Genomic DNA, 25,554 nt, shown 5'->3' on the forward strand with positions numbered 1-25,554 from the left:
TCCAACATGCATTATATGAATATAATTGTATCAATGAATATTGAATGAGATATATAATGTGAGATCGGCTTTCTGAACACAAAAAATTCCATCATTAGCCCAAATCTATTCAAGTCATTGTGGTGTGATTAGTCCTTAGAACCAAAACACCTATGATAAATATTGTATGTATAGTTGTATTTTGACTATGACCTTTCAATTCCTTGTCACGAGGCTCTAAATGGACCCAATTTTGATGCAGCAAAAAGTATGTGAAGATGATTGTGAGTAAAAAATGGGATTATTTTGTCCTTAGTATGAGAGAAGACAGCTCGAGGGATCAAATTGTATGAAGTATTTGGCCAAGGTATTATAAATATTAGAGATAAGAGATTGAGTTCTATTTGTATTTTTTAATGAATCCATCCTAACTTGGTTAAACAATTAGGATTTGACAATTGACCATGCCCTAGGTCTTTCTAGCAGTGATATGCTCGTTTATTAGAGATTATACATGCATGATAAATTATGATATAAAAGGTTCCATAAAAGAGGTTATGACAACCTTCTACCATTTGGAGCATGTGGTGTAGCTCGGCACCTAATGTTTACCAATTCAACCTATTAATTTGGTTAAATAAATCCTTGATTATTTAACTTATATGTTTGAGAGAAATTTTTTTAACCATTAAAAATGTAATCGGTTTATGGACTCATTCACTAGACTTGTACATGGACTTAGAGGGTCATACACATAAGGTTAATTACATGCCATAGTATAAACTTACATAGGTACATGTAATTTTTAGCAAATTTCCCATTGTGTATGGAATGGAGAAAGTCTTACATTTAATGTTTCCATGCTAGAATTTCCTATTATTTCAGAGTTTTTTGTCTCCTTATCCTCCTCTCATTGGGAACCCTTCCCTATTGTTCCAACTAGATCAATGAGAATATCATTCCGAATGATGGTGAAAGTTACGAAGTTGAAGACAAAACTCATTTTTATATAATGATGGCTCATGCAAACTCATTCAAGATACCAAAGGGATAACTGTTCCCATTCCACACAAGGTAACTTGATCATTGAGCTTTTATTTTAGTTGTATATGTATATTAACGTTCTATTATATATCTTTTAGTGCATGAATCATCTTCACATCGGGAATCACGGTCACAGAACCCAACAAATTTATCTCTCTTTGTCTCGGTAACTTTTGTTCCATTGATCATTCCTCATTATATTACATATTTAAAGTCATCACTTTTAATATATATATATATATATATATATATATATATATATATATATTTGTAATATATTATATTAAATATTAAAGAACTAGGTAGGTAACCCAAAGCTGCCTGCCAAACCACCCAACCCAAATGATTATTGGGCCCACTATGCCAAGAAGGTGAGGTAACCTGACCAACCTCACCAGCATAAGGGTAGGGTCAAATCAATTTGGTTGAGAATGGTTGGATAGACCAACCTTACCTGACTCTCAATCGACCCGACCCCAACCAAGGACAAGTTTGTCAACACCAAAAAAAATATTAGCACAGAAAATATTAGCATCTCCTCCGCCTTCTTCCCCCCTTTCTGGCAAGTCCAATCAGTGGTTTATAGTATACATACATATATTAGAACACATCACTTTGATAAATTGAACCTAGTGATATGTGTTTCCTTTAATGCCTATTCTACCATTTAGAATTTTTTTCAAATGTTGTCTACCATATATCTCAATTTCAAATATCCAAACTCTTATACAAACATGCCCCTATTCTTTTGCTTAAATCAGTCCAAATATTTCTCTCTGATATGTAGATCAGAAATTGGGGTCAAATACATTTTTTGGTACTTATGATTTATACAACAATATTTATAAGTTTCCTTATGAGCACAAAACAAGGGATGAATCCACATGGAGCAAGTACTGAATATGAATAATTTAACCTCAATTTCTATTTTTTTATGATTTTTATATATTTTAAAAAACTAAAAATAATTTTATAAAATCCAACCAGTTAAAATTAAATATAACATGTTGAGAAATTATTTTTCATATTTAACCTAATTTATTCAAAATTTATAAAACAAATTTGATTTTTTTATGGAATTTTATAACAAGAGGTATGAACTAAATTTAATTACCTTGATCGACACATCGGTAAATTTCATGATGGGAATCAGGGCGAGTGGAGTGGATTTCGTCATCATTAGGGACAGAGATGAAGGTGAATACGTGTTGGTGAGCGGCAGCTTTGGTGGTATCATGTGGATTGGGGAAATCCTTTGCTGTATTTGACGATGACGGCATACCAAAAAGGACAAACACATTAGTCAGTAAAAGAATAAGATTACACTACACTTGTCGTTATGTATCCAATGGGCCAAGTGGTGCTTTCGCTTAATGAGTCTTGATTAATATTTTATCACTTTCTCTTGGAAGGCAAGACCATAGACAAATGGAATTTTGAATAAGAAAATCAATCCACTAATCATAATTAGGAACAAATCCAAGGGTACCTTTTTTCAATGATGGGTGGGGAGTACTTAGATATCAGATGGTATGAATGGATAGAGGGGACAGGGACAAATATATCATTTAAAGTTCAGCCCAACGCTCTTTCTTGAGCATTAGATATTAAAATTTGAACTTGAATAATTTTCTAACATCCTATTTTCTGTCTCCTCATTGATCCATGTGGAAGACTGCTAACGTCCAGCAAAATTTAGAAAAACCACAAGAGTTCAAAAAATCCTTAATATATTAACTACAATAAAATAATTTCCCTCGTGTATTTAAATCAGAAAATTCTAAAAAAATACCAAAAATTGGAAAAAAATCAATCACATCATTCTAAAAATATAATTAACCCTACTAATATTTACACAAATCGAAAAATATGTTTCTCAGTTATAAATTTATTTTCCTTATGAGATTTATTTCGGAAAATTATTTTAAATACCATAAAATCAATGCAAACTAGAAATTGATCCTAATATGTAATAAACTATTTTAAAATTTAATAATATTCATTTATTATCAATGAAAAAAACCTTTTAAATACAAAAAATTAGTATTAAAATCAGCATATTAGTTGTAATTATCTTGTGACCAACTTTGATGATTAAGTGAAAGTTTTAAAACATGGAGTTTGCAAATACAAATATGTTTTGGTAATATTCTAGTTAGTTATGTCGATCATCTAATTAGTTGGAATCGTATATCCTACAAGGAAGAGGAAATTTTGCAGTTAGTTATTTTGGTGATCTTATTAGTTGGATTATTATATCCTTCTACAAGGAAGAGGTAATTTTGTAGTTATGTTGATCATCTATTTAGTTGGATTCTTATAAATTTCTACAAAGGAAGAGGTAATTTTGTAGATACTTATTTTGATCACCTTCTGCAAGGAAAAAATTTGGAAACTTGTACGAAATAGTATTTTAGACACTGCTATTTGTACTATTATTGTTTGAGAGCTATTCCCATTTATGTAGTCCTTGTGAGGATCCTCTAAAACAAAAATGATATTCAGTTGAACTTTTTGTTGCTGAGGCATTACAATTTAACTCTGACAAGGGGAGGCAAGGGGAATGCAACTGAAAATGATATCATTTTATAATAATTTTGTGCAAAGATGAGACCTGAGATTTTATAGGAAAGTCATCACTTTTGTTATAATATGGTATTATACAAGGAAGAGGAAATATATATATATACAGAGAGAGAGAGAGAGAATTGGAGAAAGGAAAAAAAGAGAACAGGTGGCAAGATGGATAGTCAAATAGAGAAAAGAGAGAAGCACTACATGGAACAGGAGGGGGGAAAAAAAAAAGAGAACAGGTATCGGAGAAGGAAGAAGAATGCAAGGAAGGAGAGGAAAGAAGAGAGATACAAGGGCAAAAGAAGAGAGAGAAAAAATATAAGAGTGAGAGAGAGGGGAAAAAAGCCATATATGACATCTTTAAGGCAAAATGGGAATTATTTACAACCATATATACATTTCGTTTCCGAATTTTATATGCAAGCATACAATGCGGGATGTTTGGATGGATAGATAGATTGATGGATGGAAAGATGAATGTATGGATGGATGGATAGATGGATGGATGGAAAGATGGAACTATGGATGGATGGATGGAAAGATGGATGTATAGATGGATGGATAGATGGATGGAAGGAAAGATGGGTGTATGGATGGAAGGATAGATGGATGGATGGAAAGATGGATGTATGGATGGATGGATGGAAAGATGGATGTATGGATGGATGGATAGATGGATAGATGGATGAATGGAAAGATGGATGTATGGATGGATGGATAGATAGATGGATGTATGGATGGATATCAGAGAACGCTACTTCTTGGTGGTGGCATCGATGAACATGGCACGCGTCCAATGCTCAACGTCATCAGTCTGAGAAGGGGGAGGAGGGAAGGTGGGATGCTCCACCATGTCCCAACCTTCTACCAGGCTGTCCCCTTTTCCCCCTTCTCCCCCCTCTCCCATCAAGAAGAAGCTCGTCGACACGCCCTTCGGAACACCACGCCACCCGTCATCCCTCTTCTCCTATAATTTAAAATGCTCCTTAGAAAATGTAATTATGAACGTTATAGAAAAAGATTTGGATGTACATATATATCAGAGAGCGGGGGAGGGAGGAGAAATCTCACTGGTGCTAGCATGCTGTCCGCAAGGCTGCCCATTAAAGCTAATGAATTTGTGTGCCACGCTGATTTGTTAATCATGGGCACTTGCTTCCCAGTTCTATAACGGAGAGAAAAAATTAAATAAGAACTTAAAGAATACTTACCTCTACCATAGATTGAAATAATTTCATTCGAAAATCAGGATAAAAATATATGACAAACACCCACCTCTTTGTATAACATTCAATGCTTACTACTAAGAACTGCATAACCAACTGATATAATACAGATTAACATATCCATGAATTTAATCACTGAAAATTATGGAATTTAATCATCTGCTTCTAATCATGGAATCAAGTTCCAGAGTCTAGTCAACTCACCCTTGTCCAGTAACCCATTATGCCATGGATGGCCAATGAGACCACTTACAGTTTGGGTGGAACCCCTGTTCTCTTATTTTAATCATTTGATCGGTAGCATAAACAGAACTTATGATGCGAAGGAAATTGTACGATCTCGGATTCTCAGCCTTGTGTAATGTCCCATAGACTTTCATTTCTTCACTATCTTTTGGTTAAAAACGAAAAAAATTTCCAACATAACCAGCTTCTCGGTAACTCTGTTAAGGACTCTGGAATTCTTATCAGAGAACTCAAACTTCAATTAACTTCTTCTTCTCTGTCCTCCTAAAATGAAGGCTACCAATATGTAGAGGGAAACATTGGCTGGATAACGGGCATTACCAAAATACCACCCCCAGTGGGTAAATGACATAAATAGCCTTAGAGAGTTCCAGGATCATATTACAGTCTTTAACTCATGAACGGAAGTTTATTTATGGCCCTAACGGAAACAGTTTTTATGATATTCAGAATCATTCCAAAATAAAATTGAAAATACCTGGAGCAAGCCATCCTCACAGAAAAGGCTGATCGGACCTCCTTGGAGGAAGAAAGAGTGGCCAGCAACTTTCCAAATGCTTCAAAGGTGGAGGCTTCGGAAGGTACTTCCAGACCAAGCCAATTATAGCAATAAGCAGTGATATTTGCAACACTTTTCTTTAAGAGGGCAATCCCTTTCTGCAGGTCCTTGTGGGTCTCTTTGCTGTGAGGAGAAGCAGAAGAATAGTCGAAGCTGACACTCCCAACGAGGGAAGGTCGTTTTACTGACTCAACTGACGTGACCCCAAAATTACTTGCGTTTTTATCACTCCAGGATGTGTCTTCTCCCGAGGATGAGCAGAAATTTTGGCGAGGGATGAAGAGTGGGTACTCATTGCTGTATCACAAACAGGGATTCAATTGAATTTTCTATTTACAATCACAGCACAAGAAAATTCTAGCAATTGTAGTTTAGGGATCAGCTCCCTCCATGATAATTACAATGACAAACCAATCATCTCAATGGTGAATTCACCATCATCTCATTATCTCAGCAGTGCCTCATCATCGTCGTATGATCTTTTCATCATTCGTCTCGTACAAAAGGGAATGGCAAAATTTGGAGATGGAGATGATGACGATGATGATATATATCTGCCAACCTATTTGCAGGGCTAAAACACACATACCTTTGTGAAGAGGGGCGGGCATCCCAGTAAGTCTGTCTCTGCCATATGCGTGAGCAGGATCCCTGAAGAAACACATCTAAGATCAATGCTGCTGGATACACAGGCCCAGAAGGCAAGAAGATTTACATAAAAGTGTTTAACATTAAAATTATTCATTATAAGCCTATTTATGTGAGATGATCATAAAAATCTGCACCAAACTCACCGCAAAGCCAGAATTATGGAGAGCAGGCGCAGCCAAAATTGGGATCACCAGGTTCAAAAGTTGGACCATATACCTGTCAATAGCTGTTAGCATCTGAAAAATTCAAAGTAACGAATCATAAAAAGTAAATGAATAGTATGGTATTCCAGTGATTTGTGTATTAATATAGACTAATATGAAGGAGGAGAGCCAGAGACCCAAGAGATGCACCGAGCTCTTCACTTGGTACAGAATGAGGATCCAGTGCTCTGGGTAGGTGGGCATTGCATATCAAGTCTGATGAACAAGCCACGTTCCTCCTATCAGCGTCCGAGTTCACCTGGAAATGAATTTTCAAACTCAAATGTCGGTAAATAAGTTACGCCATCGTACCATAAGAGCAAGTCCATCGTGCTAAATACCCAATCAAGTGACATATCATAAGAAAATGTCAGCAATTATACTTCAAATTACATAATACTTTCTGGCTGCCCTCCTAAAGGAAGGGCAGCCCTATTTAAAAGTAACAAGAAGGGAAAGACAGGTCTGCCAATAAGTAGGGTTGGGAATCGTATCACATGCCCAACTGAGGACGAAAGGAGGACAACAACTCATCATCCTCATCATTATTTTTCTATATTGTGTTGACAATGATGATGATAAGGACGATATGGCTCATCATCTCCATTATCATCCCTCTGTGGCTAGGATGAAGATGACATTGAGAATTTAGTCATCATCATTCTGTTCGCAGATGAACTTGCCATTATCAGTGAACCCTTCATCCAAGTGTTGTATCCTCCCAACTGGGCCACCAGCACATGGAAAGGAGCTTATCCATTGGGCCAGACACAAAAGAGGCGCATGGTTTGTCTGAGTCAACTATTCAACAGAAGGAGGCATGAATTTGGAAGTGAAAGTAAGACAACTGAAACGAACAATATAAAACTAAAATTTTTATTTAACAGTGAGTTGATACTACATAGATTTCTTAACGATGATTTTCAGCAAACACACACATATCTACAGAAAAGATCTACCCACCAGTCAAACATTAACCGCATGTTGGAGAAAGGCAAACACAAATCTATGACATAAACAAACCAAAAGGAGAATGCTCAAAGAAGAGAGAAGAATTAATGGATTGAAGACCATACATGACGTAGGGGGAATAACTTGCAAACTTGTTTAATAATAACTGATTGTTTATGAAGAAGCTCGGAAGTCACAGTCATCTGCATCAAAGTGTATAGTGTGTTAATGTCTTAAGGTTCTTCAGAAAACTTTTAAAACATAAGAGTTATAAATACTGAGAGAGAATAAGGAAATTGATACAGTCAGATCTTGAACGGTGATTTGATCTGTGAAGAGAACGGCAATTCCATATGAAGAAACAAATGATCGTTCAAGAAAATCCAGATTGAGAGATCCGCATCAAGAACAATGAGGGAGATGAGAGATTGGTTAACTAGAAAGAGAAAGAAAGGTAGGATAATGGAGATGTCCTGGCGGAGATCCCCCCTTCTGGTCAGCAGGCCTGATCCCGCTGCGCAGGCCTGTGGATGCTCCGCAACCGCTACTCTTGAAACGACTTCAGAATAATGATGTCCTTTTGTCTCTCATCCTCTCTTTACGTATAGGGTTGTGTTTCCTTAAAATGACATCAAATATTACAAAAAGTAAAACAGCAACCAAATACTGTGTTTTCCTTCTCCATGAAACCTGTTAAATGTATAGGCGGAAATATAACCCTAAAACAATAATTGTCTCTCTCTATCTATCTCTTTTAGGTAGATCCATTATCGGGTCCGGGTAGACCCATTACCCGAATCCTTATCGAATTCGGGTAAGTTATAATGGCTATTTTTATAGCCGTTATAACACTAGCCGTTAATAACGGCTAGTTAACCCCCCTATAAAAAGGAGGGATAACTCAATGTGTTTGGTATTTTTTTTGGTTAAATAAAGATTTAGTTTTCTTCTTCCCTCAATTTCTCTCGCCTTCCTACTCCTTCACTGAGCAAGAAGCCAAGTCGACATGGTATCAGAGCAGGCTTGCTGATCGCCTGTGTTTTTGGGAAACTGAAGCTCCAAAATCGGGGTTAAAGAAGAAGTTCATCCCACGGGAGGATCTTCCTCTAGTTGGCTGGAGCTAAAAGTCCTGCGATCTCTGGAGTTTATTTTCTCTGCTACATGTCATCCCACGGGAGGACTGTCTCTTCTGTTCTAAAGCTCCAAAAGGTTCTATTAAGGCAATCTTCTTCCATTATTAGAGCCAAAGTTTTTCTCTACAAGAAGTCCTCTTGTGTCTGTCTATATGGCCGGCGAAGCTGGAAAAATTTCCTCTCAGATGGTGTCATCAGAACATCAGATTCCACTTGCTGAAAGATGGATCACTCAATTTCCAGTAATTGCCAAATGCAATATATTCAATGGCAATAATCTGCTGCTATGGGAGAGGAATATCCAGGCAGTTCTAAAGCCTAGGAAACTCACTCATCATCTCTTTGAAGTTCGCCCAGATGAAGATCATCCAAGTTATCCAAGATGGGTGACTGAAGAAGAGCTTGTCTTCGCATGGATTCTAGATTCTATAGCATCCGAACAATTAACCGGTCTCTCTTCTTATGGAACAGCTAAGACATTATGGGAAGCGATTCATCGAAATCATTCCAAGAAGGGAGACAAGACGAAGATCCTGGATCTCATTGTAAAAGCATACACCCTCAAGCAAGGAGATATGGATGTCCTAACTTACTCAAACAAGTTAAGGGATATCCATAATGAGTTGGATCACTGCCGACCACCTTCTATCGATCCAATTGCCAGAGCTCACCAGGCTACCGATCGGGTGTGTCAACTTTTACAAGGACTCAGACCTGAATTCGAGCTCATAAGAAGTCAACTATACAACAGGAAGGAAGAGCCCACGTTTGACCAGGCAGTATCCAAAGCCATGCAAGAAGAGAGTCGCCTGAATGCAAACCGTGGTGTCGTCGAGAACACAGCATATGTTACTAAAGGCCAGCATTCTTCTGGCCATACTGGACTGAAAAAGTCAACCGAGAAGATTTAATCTGCACCTACTGCAAGAAAAGGGGCCACATTAAAGATAAATGTTGGAAGCTTCATGGAAAGCCTCCACACATCGCCAGAGCCCACTTAACACAGCAAGGAGAAGCAAATTCAGATAACCTCCCTTCAGCCCAGGACCTCCACAAGATGATCCAAGAATTTCAGGCCATGAAGTCAATCATCTCAGGAGGTGCGGTCGTTGGATCCACATCCATGGCTAATACTGGTAAAGGGCAAATACTTACTCATATTACATTGTTTACTAGGAATCCAGAAAAAGCCTGGATCCTAGATTCAGGAGCAACAGACCATATGTCATCAAGAAGAGAAATCTTCACGACATATGAAAAAATTGCCCCTGGAAAACATGTTCAAACTGCTGATGGTACACTACTTCAAGTAGATGGCATTGGTAGTGTGAACATCCAACCCATTGGTGAGATAACCAATGTGTTGCATGTCCCAAAATTGTTTGTAAGCCTAGTCTCAGTACAACAGCTTGCAAAGATAAGGGAATATAATATACTGTTTGATAATTTGGATGCCTATTTATGTCATAAGGATCAAGGGCAGAAGATTGGACTAGCTAAGGTCCAACACGGCCTCTACTATCTACCTTGGACACTACCTAGCACCCTGATGAGCGACAACCCTAAGGTGGCAGCAATAGCACCCCAAGACTCTATCATGGAGATTCATCAAAGGATGGGTCACCCCTCTTTCCATCTTCTAAAACACGTACCCATACTTGTTTAAGGATATTTCGGTGGAACATATTATTTGTGAATCTTGTCAATTAGGGAAATTCAAGAGAGTTCCCTATCCACCAAGTGACACCAGAATGACCAAACCATTTCAAAACATCCACTGTGATGTATGGGGACCATCCCCCCAAATAGATATACTGGGACATCGTTATTTCCTTGTATGTACTGATGACTACAGTCGATATAGTTGGGTATTCTTACTCAAAAATAAGACTGAAGTTACTCAGAACCTAAAAGGACTGTGTAACCTTATCCGAAGACAGTTTGGTGACCCAGTCCAAGGAGTTAGGACCGACAATGCCAAGGATTTTCTTAATAATGAGCTTATGGAATTTTTCAGAACCGAAGGGATAAGACATGAAACTTCATGTGCTTATACACCACAGCAAAACGGTCTTCCTGAAAGGAAATTGGGGGATATCATGGATAAGGGGAGAACTCTCTTTATTCATGGAAATGTTCCTGCGAACCTATGGGGGTTTGCAGTCATGACAGCCACTCACCTCATAAATAGACTGCCCTCAAAAACCCTAGCATTCAAAAGCCCTCTAGAGTTAATGGAAACACACTATCCAACAGTGAAATTGAAAACTGGTTTACCCGTAAAGATCTTTGGATGTGTTGGATATGTATACAACCGTACATATAAACAAAACAAATGGTCTACAAAAGGACTTAAGTGCGTCTTCGTTGGATATTCTGTTACCCAGAAAGGATACAAGATGTATCATTGTATTACTCGGAAATATATGGTCACCAAGGATGTAGTATTCGATGAAAAACTGCTTTACTACAAGCCCATTGGCACTGAGAGTCATAAAGACATACATCATCTACTTATAAGTGAGAATGATAGTCTCACCACGGAAAATAATAGAATCGAACACGATCAGGCTACTTTATCTATTCCTGTAGTTGATTCACCTGCTTTAGAAAATGAGAATGAGGAAGAGAACCATTGCGATGATCTAGACATTTCCAGGAGAACACATGACTTGTCAAAACCCCACCTAATATCCCCGTACCCAAAATATTATCAGAGGCAAAGAAAGGAAAGAAACAAAGGCGTCCCGGATTTGGGTGAAGGGGGAGAAATGTCTACTCAAGGGGGAGAAGTGACAAATAAAACAGGAATAACCCCTGAAGAGGCAGAAAGGGACACTAATAGTGGAGAAAATGATTGGCCAATTGCACTGAGGAAGGGAACTTGGAATTGTGTGAAACCAATTCCTTATTCAATGATTAATTACCTAAACTATCAAAAGGTATCACCAAGTTACAAGGTTTTTCTCACTATACCTATTACAAAATCTCCGCAGGAAGCTATGAAGAATGTCAGATGGAAAGAAGCAATGAACGAAGAAATGAAGGCACTAATACAGAACAATACCTGGGAACTTGTGGAACGACCCAGAGATAAAAAACGGTAGGGTGTAAATGGGTTTTTACACTCAAATGTCGATCAGACGGAAGTCTTGAAAGATATAAGGCTAGACTTGTAGCAAGAGGGTATACTCAAACATATGGAATTGACTATCAGGAGACATTTGCTCCTGTAGCAAAACTTAACACCATCAGAATCTTAATATCACTAGCAGTCAATCTGGATTGGCCGCTAAATCAGTACGATATAAAAAATGCTTTCCTTCATGGTGACTTAAAAGAGGAAATCTACATGGATGTTCCACCAGGCTATGAAGGGAAAACAAGTCAAGGAAAGGTGTGCAGACTAAAAAAAGCCCTATATGGATTAAAGCAATCGCCTAGAGCATGGTTTGGAAGATTTACCCAAACCATGAAAAATCTTGGATATAAGCAATGCAATGGTGAACACACCATGTTTTTTAGAGAAATGTCTCAGAGAAAGATAACAATCTTGATAGTATATGTGGACGATATCATAATCACAGGAAATAATCAAGAAGAAATGAAAAATCTCGAACGGCACTTGGAGGAGAATTTTCAAGTTAAACAATTAGGGCCCCTTAAAGTGTTTCCTAGGAATAGAATTTGCACGCTCAAGTGAAGGAATTTTAATGGCACAGCAAAAATACATTCTAGAACTCCTAGAAGAAACAAAGCATGTCAATTGTCATACAAATGAAACACCGATTGAGGTTAATCATAAACTAACTATCAATGAGGATGAACCTAGAGTAGATGTTAACTCATATCAAAGTATTGTTGGAAAACTCTTATATCTGTCACATACCAGACCAGATATCTGTTATGCAGTCAATGTTTTAAGTCAATTTATGCACTCACCCAGAAACTCTCATTTTCAAGCTGTTAATAGAATTCTCAGGTACCTAAAGGGAACTCCAGGACTGGGCATCGCATACCGGAAAACAGGTAAACTTGATCTCACTTTATACACTGATTCTGACCATGCGGGGTCTCGTCTTGATTACAGGTCAACTACTGGGTATTGTACAATACTTGGAGGAAACCTGGTGACTTGGAGAAGCAAGAAGCAAAGTGTAGTATCCAAATCAAGTACAGAAGCGGAATTTCGCGCTATGTCCAAAGGAATTGACGAAGTCATGTGGATTAAACATGTGCTAGAAGATCTAAAGATTAACTATATAAGCCCAACTATCATCCGCTGCGACAACAAATCTGCCATCAGCATAGCACATGATCCAGTCGATCACGACAAGATGAAGCATGTCAACATCAACCGTTTCTATATTCAAGATCATTTAAAACGAGGGATAATTAAGACAGAGCATGTCAAGTCTGAAGAACAATGCGCAGACATCTTCACCAAGGGTCTACCTACCAAGAGTCTTCAGCATTTAATATCCAAGCTTGGAATGGCAAATATCCATTCCTACACTTGAGGGGGAGTGTTAAATGTATAGGCGGAAATATAAGCCTAAAACAATAATTGTCTCTCTCTATCTATCTCTTTTAGGTAGATCCATTATCGGGTCCGGGTAGACCCATTACCCGAATCCTTATCGAATTCGGGTAAGTTATAATGGCTATTTTTATTGCCGTTATAACACTAGCCGTTAATAACGGCTAGTTAACCCCCTTATAAAAAGGAGGGATAACTCAATGTGTTTGGTATTGTTTTTGGTTAAATAAAGATTTAGTTTTCTTCTTCCCTCAATTTCTCTCGCCTTCCTACTCCTTCACTGAGCAAGAAGCCAAGTCGACAAAACCAAACAGTGGTGGGATTCCCAAGGCAAATTAGAGACAAATAAGATGAGTAGAGAGGGAGAACGATGTTGGCGGGATAAGAAAGGTAAAGAAAGCAGTGCCAAAGATTAAAATGAGATACACGAGGTATAATCTGCAAGGCACAGACAACCCCCAGAAGAAGCCTCTCACATCAAGAATGCACAATTGGATAACCCCCTGACTCTTCGTCTTATGTTCTAAGCAAATTTCTCAATTAACTCACTTGACAATTATCAAATCCCCTCCTTGCACTGACTTTGATATGATACCGGGCCGCATTTACGAGCGGCAGAAGCCCAAACAGCATCAGCAGCCCACAAGCCCAACAGCAACCCTAACTTAAGGGTTGTGGAGAAAGAAGAGAGGCAGCTTGAATCACCATGAGTCTCTTTTCTCTCTCTCTCATTTCCCTAGCGTACCCTGTCGCTGGCCCCCCTTGCTCACCTCTCGCTCCTACTGCCCCTGCAGATGTTCTTACCTGCACCAGAGGACGCAACTCTCACCCGAAAGCGACGTTCTTCCCGCTTTCCCTGAAGTTCCCTTGTTTTCTTCTCTTTCTATCTTCCCGATACATTGTTCCCTTTTGAATCCGGGATGGGTACCTCTTCTCCAGGCATCGACGAAGCCTGTGAGAAAAGGACAATACTTCCTATCACAGAAATAGAGTAACTATTTTGATGGTTCTTATCAGATTTCCATTTTCAGGTACAACTGTCCAAATTCTGCTTTCATCACATCACCATTACAATTGTATAGAAGTGATGCCCGATTCAACAGACACTAGTAATTTTTCCCATTTGTTATATTCTTTGTAATCAAGCCACTTTTTTCCGTTATGATAATGGTGTGATGCTCAGGGCTTAGGCCCATTCCCACTTTCTTCTCTTCTTCCTTGCTCTTCCTTTAGACAGTTGAAACCACTGAGTAATGAAAATGTAACAGGCAGCCAACATGGACTTTCAGTCTCCATTGTGCATTGTCATCTCCACGCCGACACAGGCCCATGTGCATCCTGTGGGTCATGTTGGACTACCCACCATTATTTTCCCAGAATAGGTGACTTCCCTCAGTATAATTCAGTTTGAGTCAATGGTGATCATCCCTATGGTTATCTCTTCATCACACACCATCATTTCCTCTTGCTGTCCTTAACTTGAAATTCACCAGTGATTACTCCTCTGGTGACTGTAATCATTACCATCTAACCTACTCAAACAATTACTTATGATGGAGCTGCACTGTTACTGTTTACTTCACAGGCCGTGAAACGCTGCAGTTCATCAAGGATGACTCTCCAGTTGATCCCATGTCCTCTCCTGCATGAAATAGAGAAGACTCGCTGTAGTTGGGTTCTGTATGGAATTCTATTGAGTCACAGGTACAGATATTGGTTTCTCATCTCCGTAGATGTAAGCAGGTCTGGGAACATTTGAAGCCGACGTATGCCACTAATGTGAGGTGGTGCTTGATGGAATCAAGAAGGGTGATGGCAGTTTACTGCTGTATTTGGATGTGCGCCACACCAATCTCGGCAACTATACTCAGGCTGAGCCAGAGCTGTTTGCAATGCTGTATCTCTCTGCTGATGTCAAACCAATGCAAAAGTATCAGAATCAACCAAGTGCTCTGAAGCTTATTCAGGGTTCCCACCTGAATTTGAGGGTGTCTGCTGTGGCATTAGATTATCTGGCTCCCTACGCTGACGTTTTTTGTTGCCTCTTCCAAGGAGTTATTTTTACAGTCTACTGCTCCTTCTATTGAGGCCACAACCGAGGCTGCAGGCAGTACTCTATCAATGTTTCAGCTCATCAAGGACATGGCCATTATGACCACTCTTGTGACCATGTTGATTGGTTCCATTTTTAGGTTGTTGGGTTGCTGGTCATGCAAGGACTTGGTGATCACAATGGAGGCACAAGGATCAAAACCAGGATAAGTGTTAAAAACTACACAAAGTTAAGGTACCCAGCGAGAGATGGGGGGAGTGAGAGAGAGAGAGAGACGGATAAGAAGAAAGGATTAAAGGATACAGCGTACTTTTTTTTGATAGAGATCACTCTTAACTCTCCACTAGATCTTTCTCCTCATAAGTGCCTCTTTCCCTCACCCTTCTCCCGGATTTATAGGACTAGAGAGAGGGACATAGTTGAGGAAGTTGAGGGGGTGTGCCCTCTAGTTTTTTCTTATCAAAGCAAATATGGAACGAGGCATTTTAAGCATCGCACCACCCCTTGGGGTTGAGGGCTCTCGGGTGGTGCTTAAAGGAATCACGACAAATGGGCATACACACTCCTTTACATCTTCTTCCGACCCCATAGGATGAGGGGCTACATCTATTTATAGGGGTCAAGGATCTTATCAATCTGGAATAGGATGCTATTCTATTAGTGCCCAATACCATTGGCTTTCACATGGAACCCAGATCAATTTTACACTTCAAATTAGGATAATTATTTGCTGACCGAACATAGTACCATAGATTGATGGCAACATCCTGGGATGTTGCTATCATCAAGCGTATTCAGGAGTCTGAAGCAACATCCGGCAGTGACCTTCTTCATACTCCATCAACTGCACTGGATAATTTCAGGTACTCTGATGCGATCCACCCCCAACTCTTGTGGATAATTACGACAGGAAACTGCATAAAACCAGATATTCAAGGACATGTCACAAGCAATGGTGTCTGTAAGTTTCTTCTTGAAATTGCATGGGTCCGAGAGTTTTCACCCCCAACAATGCATGTCTCTTCCTTGTGACAATCAGACTACAATCCACATCACCATTAATCTGGTGTTTTGCAAGTCAATGAAGTGAATCAAGTTTGATATCCACTCTATCCCTGAGAAAATTCAAGTTCAGTTCATTCTCCTGTCTGCAGCCTCTTCTGAGTCTCGACTTGCAGATCTTTCAAGCAAAGCTCATCCTAGCTCAGCATCGCAGTGTTCCAAGTTCAGTGCATAAGATCTTTATGATACAGCTTGTAAGTGTCTAAATGATATGGACTTAGGCCCATTTCTACTATCTTCTCTTCTTCCTATCTTCATGTATTTCGAACTTCTGAGTAATAAAAGTATGATGGCTATTGCATACATCTAACGCCGAGGCCCTTTAGAAGAGAAAACATAAATAAGGATTCCAGGAATCAAATTATTTACACATTTTACCATGTCATTTCAGGACATGAGAGATCTCATCACCATAGTAGAATGGGTGCTTCACTGAGTATGGTGTAGTAAGAAAAAGAAGGTGTAGCACATTGTTAAGACAATAAAATTGTACTTTCCACCAATATGAAGTAATCCGAAGAACCAAGAGCTCGTTAAGTTATAATTATAATTCAGTAAATTACTTAAATAATAACCATTTCTCGACAATGAAAGATATTTCAGGTTTTACAATGGTTGAGGCATACAGGAAGCATAAAAATGAAGTTTATTTAAGAAAATGAACTCACGTGCCACAAGCTCTGCGTGCAGATAAGGTTTGAGGACTTGTCCAATAGATCCGAACGGCTTCTTTCTAGCTGGAAAATTTAAGGAATAAATAATTGGCGATTAAGGGAACAGTAAATTTAATTCCGAGGTCGGAATAAAAGATATTCAGTCTGATAAAAGGAAAAAACAGGACGGTAATTACCAGACTAAAGGCTGATTCTAACGACTTCTCTCTTGATCTCAACTCTTTTGTAGCTTTGGTCAACGAGTGTTTTCCTTAAGGAAGGAGGAGTCCAATTGAAAGTCAATAAATTTATATGTGACACCGAAAAATGAAGTTCTGAACAAGACAAATAAAATTTTGACTGAACCTTGTGCGAGCTTCTTCTCTAAATGATTTAGTCTTTCCTTCAAACTTGCAAGTTTTGCTTTCTGGCTCACTCTCCAATTTATCTGCTCTGATGCCCTCGTCTACAAAAAACAGAAAAATGTGGAATAGTACTATAAATTCTAAGACAGACGCACAGTGTGCATAAGGAACTTTAAATGGAGTCTAATGAGCAAAGCATTGATTAACAACAGTGACTGTTAATGGATTATTCACAGAATTAATTTGAGGGGTTTGCCTGCCCAATGGCCAAACTGAAGCCAATCACAGGCCACCACAATGTAGATTGACTATTTCCACTCTGGTCGCAGGAAATTTGGGATAACAGAAATGAGTAGAGCGTGCAGATTTCTTGAACGAGTGTATGAACACTTCATCAAAGATGACATCTTGTTTACGGAGTGCTTGCACAAAATGCATGTTTCAATCTATAAAAAACAACATACCTTCTCAGGAGTATCTTAAATATTTAGATTTCTGCATTAGGGAATGTCTTTTGGCATAGCTACCTTATAAGAGAAGAAACAAGAGGATTGTAACCAAACCTTAAACCAAACGGCCAAAGGAGATTTGCGAACTCAGACTAGAAATATGCATAATTAAAGCTGCTTCCAGGGATCGTAAGGAAAGAGAAATAAATCAAAACACATGGGACATGATTCCGCGTTTTAAGTTTAGTTCATCGAACACATCACACTTCAGTATGTAACTACACACTTCAGTATTATTGACGCAATGCAACTGCATGTTGTCGACAAGTTTATAGGATGGATCAACGCAGACTCCGGTAGATTATTTGCATAATTCTTCAAATGTTCTCGGGTCAAAGGTGTCCTTCAATCTAAAAACGAATACGCTTCACATTCCGGACAAACACTTGATTCAGATCGACTCAGTCAATATGAAAATTCAGGAATCATCAAAGAACACTTGCGACTTAAAAAAGGATAGTGTTCAAAGGTAAAGTTATTTCATGAAATCATAATATCGAAATCTCACAGCAAAGTTCTACGACACTTAATTCCATCATATATTACCAATATAATATAATTATTTTTGCTCTCTGCGTAACATAACCTCAATTGGCAAGACGAGAAGGAGATTCCTTTTCCATGAATTTTTGCAAAAAATAAAAACACAAAAAACCAAATTGTGGAACCCAAACATTGCCCAGGAAAAACTGAAAAATTCATTCACCAGATTTCACTTCACAGAACAAAACAAACAGAAAAACCTTTGCGACGAGCGCGGTGCTGAGCCTGGCGAATAGAGAATCCCGCGCGCTTTTCGAAACCTTCAGCGCGGCCCGGTACTCATTCAACCTGGCGGACAACAATTCACGACAAAATTCCCACCAAAATTCACAAAACAGAGATCAAAGAGCGAGAAATCTTGGGGGACCTGTGATTGACGCAGCTTGCACACATGGAAGGGCTGTTGGATCGATCGCAGAGAGCGCAGCAGCTGCTGCTGAGGCCGGCCCTCGCCGCCATGAGCGATCTTCTGCAACGGCTATGGCGAGAGAAGAAGCTCTCGATCGCCCCCCTCTCTAAGGAAACGACCGCACCCCACCCTTCCAGCCCATTAACCCCACCCCCTCGGCCCAATAAGAATTCTTGTGATGTACTTTAAATGTTTTATTATATACAATTAAGGGTTTAAGCAATTGGTAATTAAGGCCACTTAACCCCACCGGCAACTATAGTGCAGGGACTTGGACAGGATGATTTTTTCGTCCCAGGACAGGATGGTTTTTGTCCCGTGGGACGAAAAAACCGTCCGTCCGGAGGTCTCGAACGATGGACGGACGAATCTGGACGAAAAACCGCCGGACTCACATCTGATGGTTGAGATGTGCCACGTGGCATCGCTATGATATTTGTGTCAAAGTCCCTGCATTTTTACGCGCGTGCAAACTGATGCCGCTCAGAAATAATTGTACATATGTCCCTTTGCATTCTCTCTCCTCCATATGTCCCTAAAAAACTTAGAAAAATCTATATTAATATATTAAAAATATAAAACGGGTTTTTTTTGTCCGGGACGAGGGACGGGACGGCTTTTTCCGCGACGGGATGAAAATTCGTTCCGGGAGGACTGTACGGGACGGTTTTCAAACTGTCGGACCAAAAATTTGTCCCGTCCTTCGTCCCCTCACTGAATCCAAACGTCAGCCATGACGAAATTTGTCCCGTCCCGTCCATCGTCCGCGTCCGGGACCATCCGGAACTATACCCACTGTCATGCGGTCAAATTCGGAGCTAAGAACAATGCTCGGGTTGAACGTGTGCCAGCCTCAACGCTTAGGCAGGAATGTTGAGCAGCCTTCACTTGTGGAGGTTAAGGAGAGAGGTAGGGCACAAGACGTTGTATTATAATAAGCAGAATTGCATCAGAGGCCGTAGCCATTACAAAAAGGGCACAAGGCCAGCACAAAAAAACAGATACAGGGTGCAGCTCAAGCCATTGGTTAGTGGAGGCCCAGCGCCTTGAAGCCCGTAGCCCCGTGCATGCACCTGGGGGCATCGACGCTACAAGCGTGGCCCCGGGTCAGACACCATGTGTCTGTGGGCCATGGCCCTTAGTGCATCCATAGGTTAGTCATACCACGTGCCTAACGTCCATCGCAACACCCACGTGCTTGGTTTCTAGGGTTGACACTCCACTTCCCTCTAGCCCCCACACAAACACCTCTACCGCTTTGGTCCACATTGGTGCCACCGTGCTCGGTGCCCCAAGCCTTGTCGCTTGTGCACAATAGTACTATCCGTAGGGACACGCCCCAATGGCCCACAATTGTCTCAACACTCCGCACTTCATGCCTTAGTCTCCTAACGTGATACGGCCCTGCCCCCTATGGGGAGTACTCGCAGACTACAGTGCAAACATTAAGAACGTGCATGCACAAACTGTGTGTTCCATGCACACATGGCTCGCACGCGCGCATCCTCAACGACAAACGGGCGCAGCGCCTGCAGTCTGAGCACACGGTCTGCCATGATCTATCGTGCATGCTTGTCGACAAGCATAATCACCATGTGGGCATTGGCTTCAAAGATTAGGAACGGGCATCACCACCCATGATGTGTGTGATATACACATGACGAACTCGGCTTAGTATCTCAAGTCCAAGCACGCATACACGTCCTGAAAAGTTAGCACGCAAGTCTCTACATAGCAATACCGCCTACTTTGGGGCCTTATATGAACTTAAATGTGTTTACAATACTATTATCTACATTTAAAGGTTTAAACAACTGGTAATTAAGACCACTAAATCCCACCCATAAAGGGGTTTCAGGAGCCTAATGATAATCATACATGACATGCAATTTTTAATAGTAATTTCATGTATTTTAGTTGCTTATTTTTATTAAAATGACCATAATACAGGTTATTATCGCATACAATGAATTATTACATTCAAATTATAAAGTTCTCAATTGTACTGATTTTCTGGTATTTTAAAAGAATTTTCTTAGATTACTTTCAGAAAGAAAATAATTTTAAATTCATAAAAAATATATTTATTGAAGTGTTATTGTGAAAAAAAAATTGTTCTTAAAATAATGTTGTTAAAAAAAATCAAATACTATTTTAAGTGACTTTTTTTTTATTTCTCGGGGATTTTCTGACATTAAAATCAAAAAGAAAATAATTTTATTAGTCGGAGTGTAAACATAAATTTGGAATTATTTGACTATTTGTAAGGTTTTAAAATATTATTTGATTGATTTATTATGCCCTAAGAACCAATTATTACTCCACATATTTCTACATCACTTTTTACGTAACCGAAAATTGCAGCCAATTGAAAAAAAAGTAATACCTTTTTCACAATTAATGTGATGAGATGTGGGAGAAGGAGATTAATTGGTTAAAAACGTGCATGTAATGTACTATTACTTTTGCTCCTTTTGTAAGTATGTGTGCCTTATTTGATTGGTCACATTAATTCAGGCAAGGAAAATCACACCAATAATCAGCGCTTTTTGGAAAAAAACTTGGCACAACGTAAGTGCATCATTGGAGGTCATTTTCAAGTGTATATTACGATGTAGAACCTTGTGAAATATTGATTTTGCGCCATGCTGGCAATTTGAGACGAGGAGAGAAATGCTTAGTTTCCACTCTTGTATTCTCTCTTTTATCTTTTTTCTCTCTCTCTCACATTCTTTCTCTCTCTCACACTCTCCTCAGCTCCTTTATTTGACTTTCTCCTCTCTGTCTCTCACGTTCGTTTTTCTTCTCTCCTCATTCAGCCATTTTCTTTGACATTTTTTCTCCACCTATTCTCTTTCTTTCTATCTGCTCTCTCATCCTCAGCCTCCCACTATTATTGACTATTCCATTACTCTCTTCCCTCTGTAACTTTTTTCTTTCTCTCTTCTCTATAACTTCCAAAATTAACTTTTCTCTTAACCTCTTTCCATTACCTTTCTCCCACACTTTCTTCCACGTAAATCGCCAATTCCACCTCTTCTCTCTACCACCTTCTCTTCAATTTTTCACAATTTATTTTCTTTGTAACCTCATATTTTCTGTTCCTTTAAAAAAGCTATAAGCATGTCCGTATGAACACTTTTGCTTGAGAACTATTGTGAAATTTTTTTATGAGAAAAGAGTGATTCTCTGGTGATAACGGCAACAGATCTACTATTATGGTATATCGTCTTCAAGATTGATCAACTCCTCTTGGGTTCCTCCTTCCCTTTCTCCATACTTAATCTTCTTCCATCATTTTCAAACATCTCATCTTTGACCTCATTGAACACATACCTTCATCTCACCCCCATAATCTCCATCTTACTTCTCATTTTTCTCCCTTCTTCTTACCTTCATCCATTCTCACGCTTTATCACATCTACCTTGTAAGTTCATTTTCCACATTTCATCTCCACCCTCTCATGCTATACATCAACATTTTCTCATGCCGACCAAACCTTACACTCCCATTATATCCACTTCCCACACCTTCTCCTCTTCTTATTCACACCCTTTCCTGGAGCTGCACATCAACGTCAATCAAGGCCATTCAACATCTGAAGAACCAAGATATTGGCTCCCTTCTCTAACGTACCTTGTGACACCTTAAATTTGAGATAATTTTTGGTTCATGATAATTATTGATTTTCTCTGAGTACTTGTTGACCTTATGAATCAGTGTGCTAAACCTTGATTGAATATTTCAAATCTCCTACTTCCATTAAGTTACGGATATCATAATTATTCCTTAATTGTCCTTGTTCAGCCCTGCTCCACCAACGTGTCCCCTTCTACAGGATTAAACCCATCAGATCACCTCAAGGAATAGCTTATTAATAGTATTTTGGTTTTAATTTAACAATTTCACAAATTCCACTTTCGTATCCCACATCAAGTGGTCTCACAGATGAAAGTTCTTGCTTGCTTGTTTGATTGATCTTTTAAAAAATCTATAAAGATAGGTATATACGTATATATTTAAGTTGCTGTTTCTTGAGTTTAAAAAAAAAATTTGATTATACTTTATTGTATGTTTTATCTCATTATGAAAATCAATCAGGTCTAGATTATTCTCAAAAGGATAAAGATTCTTATACTCCCGTAGATGATTTTATTCCTCCTCCAGCGAAAGTGATTATGGATGGCCTCAAAGATGTAACTCAACATGTAGCCTTTTTAGAAAATAGTAGGAATAAGACTCCTCCACCCATAGAACTTCCACAGAATCCTAACCATAATTTTCCTAGAAACCTTTATGGTCAGAATACGAACATAGACAACCAAAGATATGCTTCTGGAAGGATTCAAACCCAGGACTCCGATAATGATTATAATCATGTGAAAATAGATATTCCCACCTTTGAAGGTTCTACTAACCCAAAAGAATATATGACTTTGGAATCTCAAATGAACAGTTATTTCTTATGGATAGGTATGTCGCAGGTTCGTAAAGGTTAGGCGTGTGGAATTGAAGTTACTAGGTCCAGCTAAAATATTGTGGAGAAATCTGGAGCTCCTCTTAGATAGTAGATTTCAGGAGCCCATCAGTACTTGGAAGGAAGTGAAAACTAAGTTAAGAAAAAATATGTCCCTTCTAATTACCAAGATAGTGTAGTCGATCAATGGCAACAAATTCAACAAGGCAATCGTAGTGCCTTAGAATATGTGACTGAGTTTGATGAACTGATGATGACTTGTGGTTAAAGAGAAAATCCTCACTTCACCTTGTCAAGATTTATACCCAGACTACAAGATGACATATAGCGAAAAGTTATCTTACGAAAGATGACATATAGTGGTTAAAGAGAAGCTACCACTTATCCACGCTCATGTAGTGATACCCAATATTCTCGTCCTCTACCTTCGAGACACCTCCTAATAGGGTAGGGAATACTGCATATATTCCAGAGGATAGTAGAAACACATGCCATAAGTGCGAGAAACCAGGTCATATTTCACCCAATTGTCCTACATGAGCATTACTTGTTTAGAAAATTGTTTCTTAATTCTTAAATAAACCTCCACATAAAAATATGGAAGACGAAGATTATGAGGTTGACCCTTCTTTTATAGAATTTGAAGATCCTGAAAAACACCTCCACGTAATGCAACAGTTCTTAATCCAAGCATCACATGAAGATCCTCTTAGAATTGCAATATGTGTCACCTTTGTCAAAGTAGGTCCCTCATATTGCAAGATTTAATTGATAATGGAAGTAGTGTGAAGGTGATAGCTCAAGCTGCTCTAGAAAAGAAATCACTTAAATTACAGAAACACCTCATCCATATGATGTATTGTGGGTAAATTCCAGTTTCATTCCTATTACTCATAGGTGCCTATGACAACTAAAATTTCTATCATATGAAGATGAAATATGGCTAGATGGTTTTACTGTGACTGTACGGTTTATCATACTTGGTCCGTCATGGTTATATGAAAATGATATCACCATTGAAGAATAGTCTAACTCAGTTCCTTCATTTTTCAGGGTAAGAAAATCAATCTCAAACCTTGGGTCCAAAAACAAATTTTTATGCAAGCTAGTCCTATTCCTTTGCTCCATTTGGCCTCTAATCATGTCATTAGAAAATAAATTAGAGAAACTTCTCTCCCTATTTTCTTATTATTCCCATTATTATCCACTCATCAAGAACTTTTTAGTGAAAAGGAATAATCTGAGCTTCCCGTCATTCAAGGATTAAAGGAAATTTTCTCAGACAAACTCCTAATCTTATCCCTTCCAAATTTACCCCACTATTGAATGGGTTCTTCCAAACATAAAAAATTACAATGACAAGTTAAATAACTTATCAATAAAGGCTTTATACGTGAAAGCATAAATCCATGTGATGTTCTGACATTACTCGTTCCCAAAAAAGATGGAACTTAGAGAATGTGTATCGATAGTAGAGCAATAAATAAGATCACTATCAAATATAGATTTTCCATTTCTCTATTTGAGACAATGTGGGATATTCATGACCGATCATTACATTAAATGTTGAGCTAAAGACAAAATCCTTAGACAAGGAGATTGATCCGATGGCAGTGATGAGGACAAGGAGAGAGATATTTTTACTTTAAATCGCTGACTAGAATAGTCCAACTTCATGGCTTGATATATCAAGATACAAAAGGCCAATCAAGTTTAAATTGTGAGGGCAGCTTCATCTTTATTTCCTCCATCAAAATAGACAATGTATCTTTGTAAAAACATATTTGAACTTGCTTCCTCCTGGAGAGGTAGATTGAAACATAGTGAGGATTTTGAAGATCAATCAAGGTTTTCTTCGCAACATGAGTGCTTGGAGAAGGTCAACATAGAAATGGAAAGGCTGATCTGCATCATAAAATCACATTGATCTTGGTAGAATGAAGGGATTTTAGGTTAGTTTGTTGCCTTGCATTGCCATTCTCCATCACATCCCTTAGTTAGAACATCTCATCTCCTCCATCCCAATCTATCATCATCCATCATCTCATCATGACAACACCCATTTCATTATCATACGTAAAAGTTTTCTTCAAAAAATAAATTATCATACGTAAAAGTATAAAACCCTAAATCACTCATTCCCTCTCACTCATCTTCTACACATGTCATCTTCTCCTTGCATCTTCAATTATCTTACACCATCATTTCCAACCATTTTATTCACGTCATCCTACCTACTTCTCCTAATGACTTTTATGTCTTCATAAAATATCTATTACCTCCTCTTAGCTAAGGAAGAACATGCTTTGGTCTTGGTCTGATTTCACCGAACACCTAAACCTAGGCCTGAAGTTCGGTCCTGTCTTAGTCTCAGTC

At 38.7% G+C, this 25,554-nt stretch overlaps 1 protein-coding gene across 2 annotated transcripts; it reads right to left on the reverse strand.

Annotated features, from left to right (window-relative positions):
* Window positions 1-3,929: 3,929 nt before the first annotated feature.
* LOC144704346 (DNA-directed RNA polymerase II protein) lies at window positions 3,930-18,819 on the reverse strand. 2 transcript variants are annotated; one of them, XM_078576749.1, is made up of 12 exons: window positions 18,659-18,819; window positions 18,492-18,579; window positions 17,241-17,340; window positions 17,072-17,145; window positions 16,890-16,958; window positions 7,559-7,636; window positions 6,620-6,741; window positions 6,423-6,495; window positions 6,218-6,279; window positions 5,548-5,925; window positions 4,669-4,762; window positions 3,930-4,561 (listed from the first exon to the last, which is right to left on the reverse strand). In XM_078576749.1, exons 1-12 carry the CDS (start codon window positions 18,748-18,750, stop codon window positions 4,352-4,354), a joined length of 1,440 nt encoding a protein of 479 aa, XP_078432875.1. In that variant the 5' UTR covers window positions 18,751-18,819; the 3' UTR covers window positions 3,930-4,351. The 2 variants fall into 2 exon arrangements, with proteins under 2 accessions (XP_078432875.1, XP_078432874.1); XM_078576748.1 differs by having other exon boundaries at window positions 3,930-4,564; window positions 18,659-18,817.
* Between the last annotated feature and the right edge of the window lie 6,735 nt (window positions 18,820-25,554).

Source organism: Wolffia australiana, chromosome 6 (genome assembly GCF_029677425.1).
Source record: "Wolffia australiana isolate 7733 chromosome 6, ASM2967742v1".
Lineage (NCBI taxonomy): Eukaryota > Viridiplantae > Streptophyta > Magnoliopsida > Alismatales > Araceae > Wolffia > Wolffia australiana.

What these genes read in the sequence shown, in the direction of transcription:
- LOC144704346 (XM_078576748.1), bottom strand. Translation starts at nt 18,750, where the DNA reads ATGGCGGCGAGGGCCGGCCTCAGCAGCAGCTGCTGCGCTCTCTGCGAT. An exon ending in GCAAGCTGCGTCAATCACAG is followed by an intron (nt 18,580 to 18,658) that starts GTCCCCCAAGAT and finishes GTTGTCCGCCAG; the next exon opens with GTTGAATGAGTACCGGGCCG. An exon ending in GCCCGCCCCTCTTCACAAAG is followed by an intron (nt 5,926 to 6,217) that starts GTATGTGTGTTT and finishes TTTGTGATACAG; the next exon opens with CAATGAGTACCCACTCTTCA.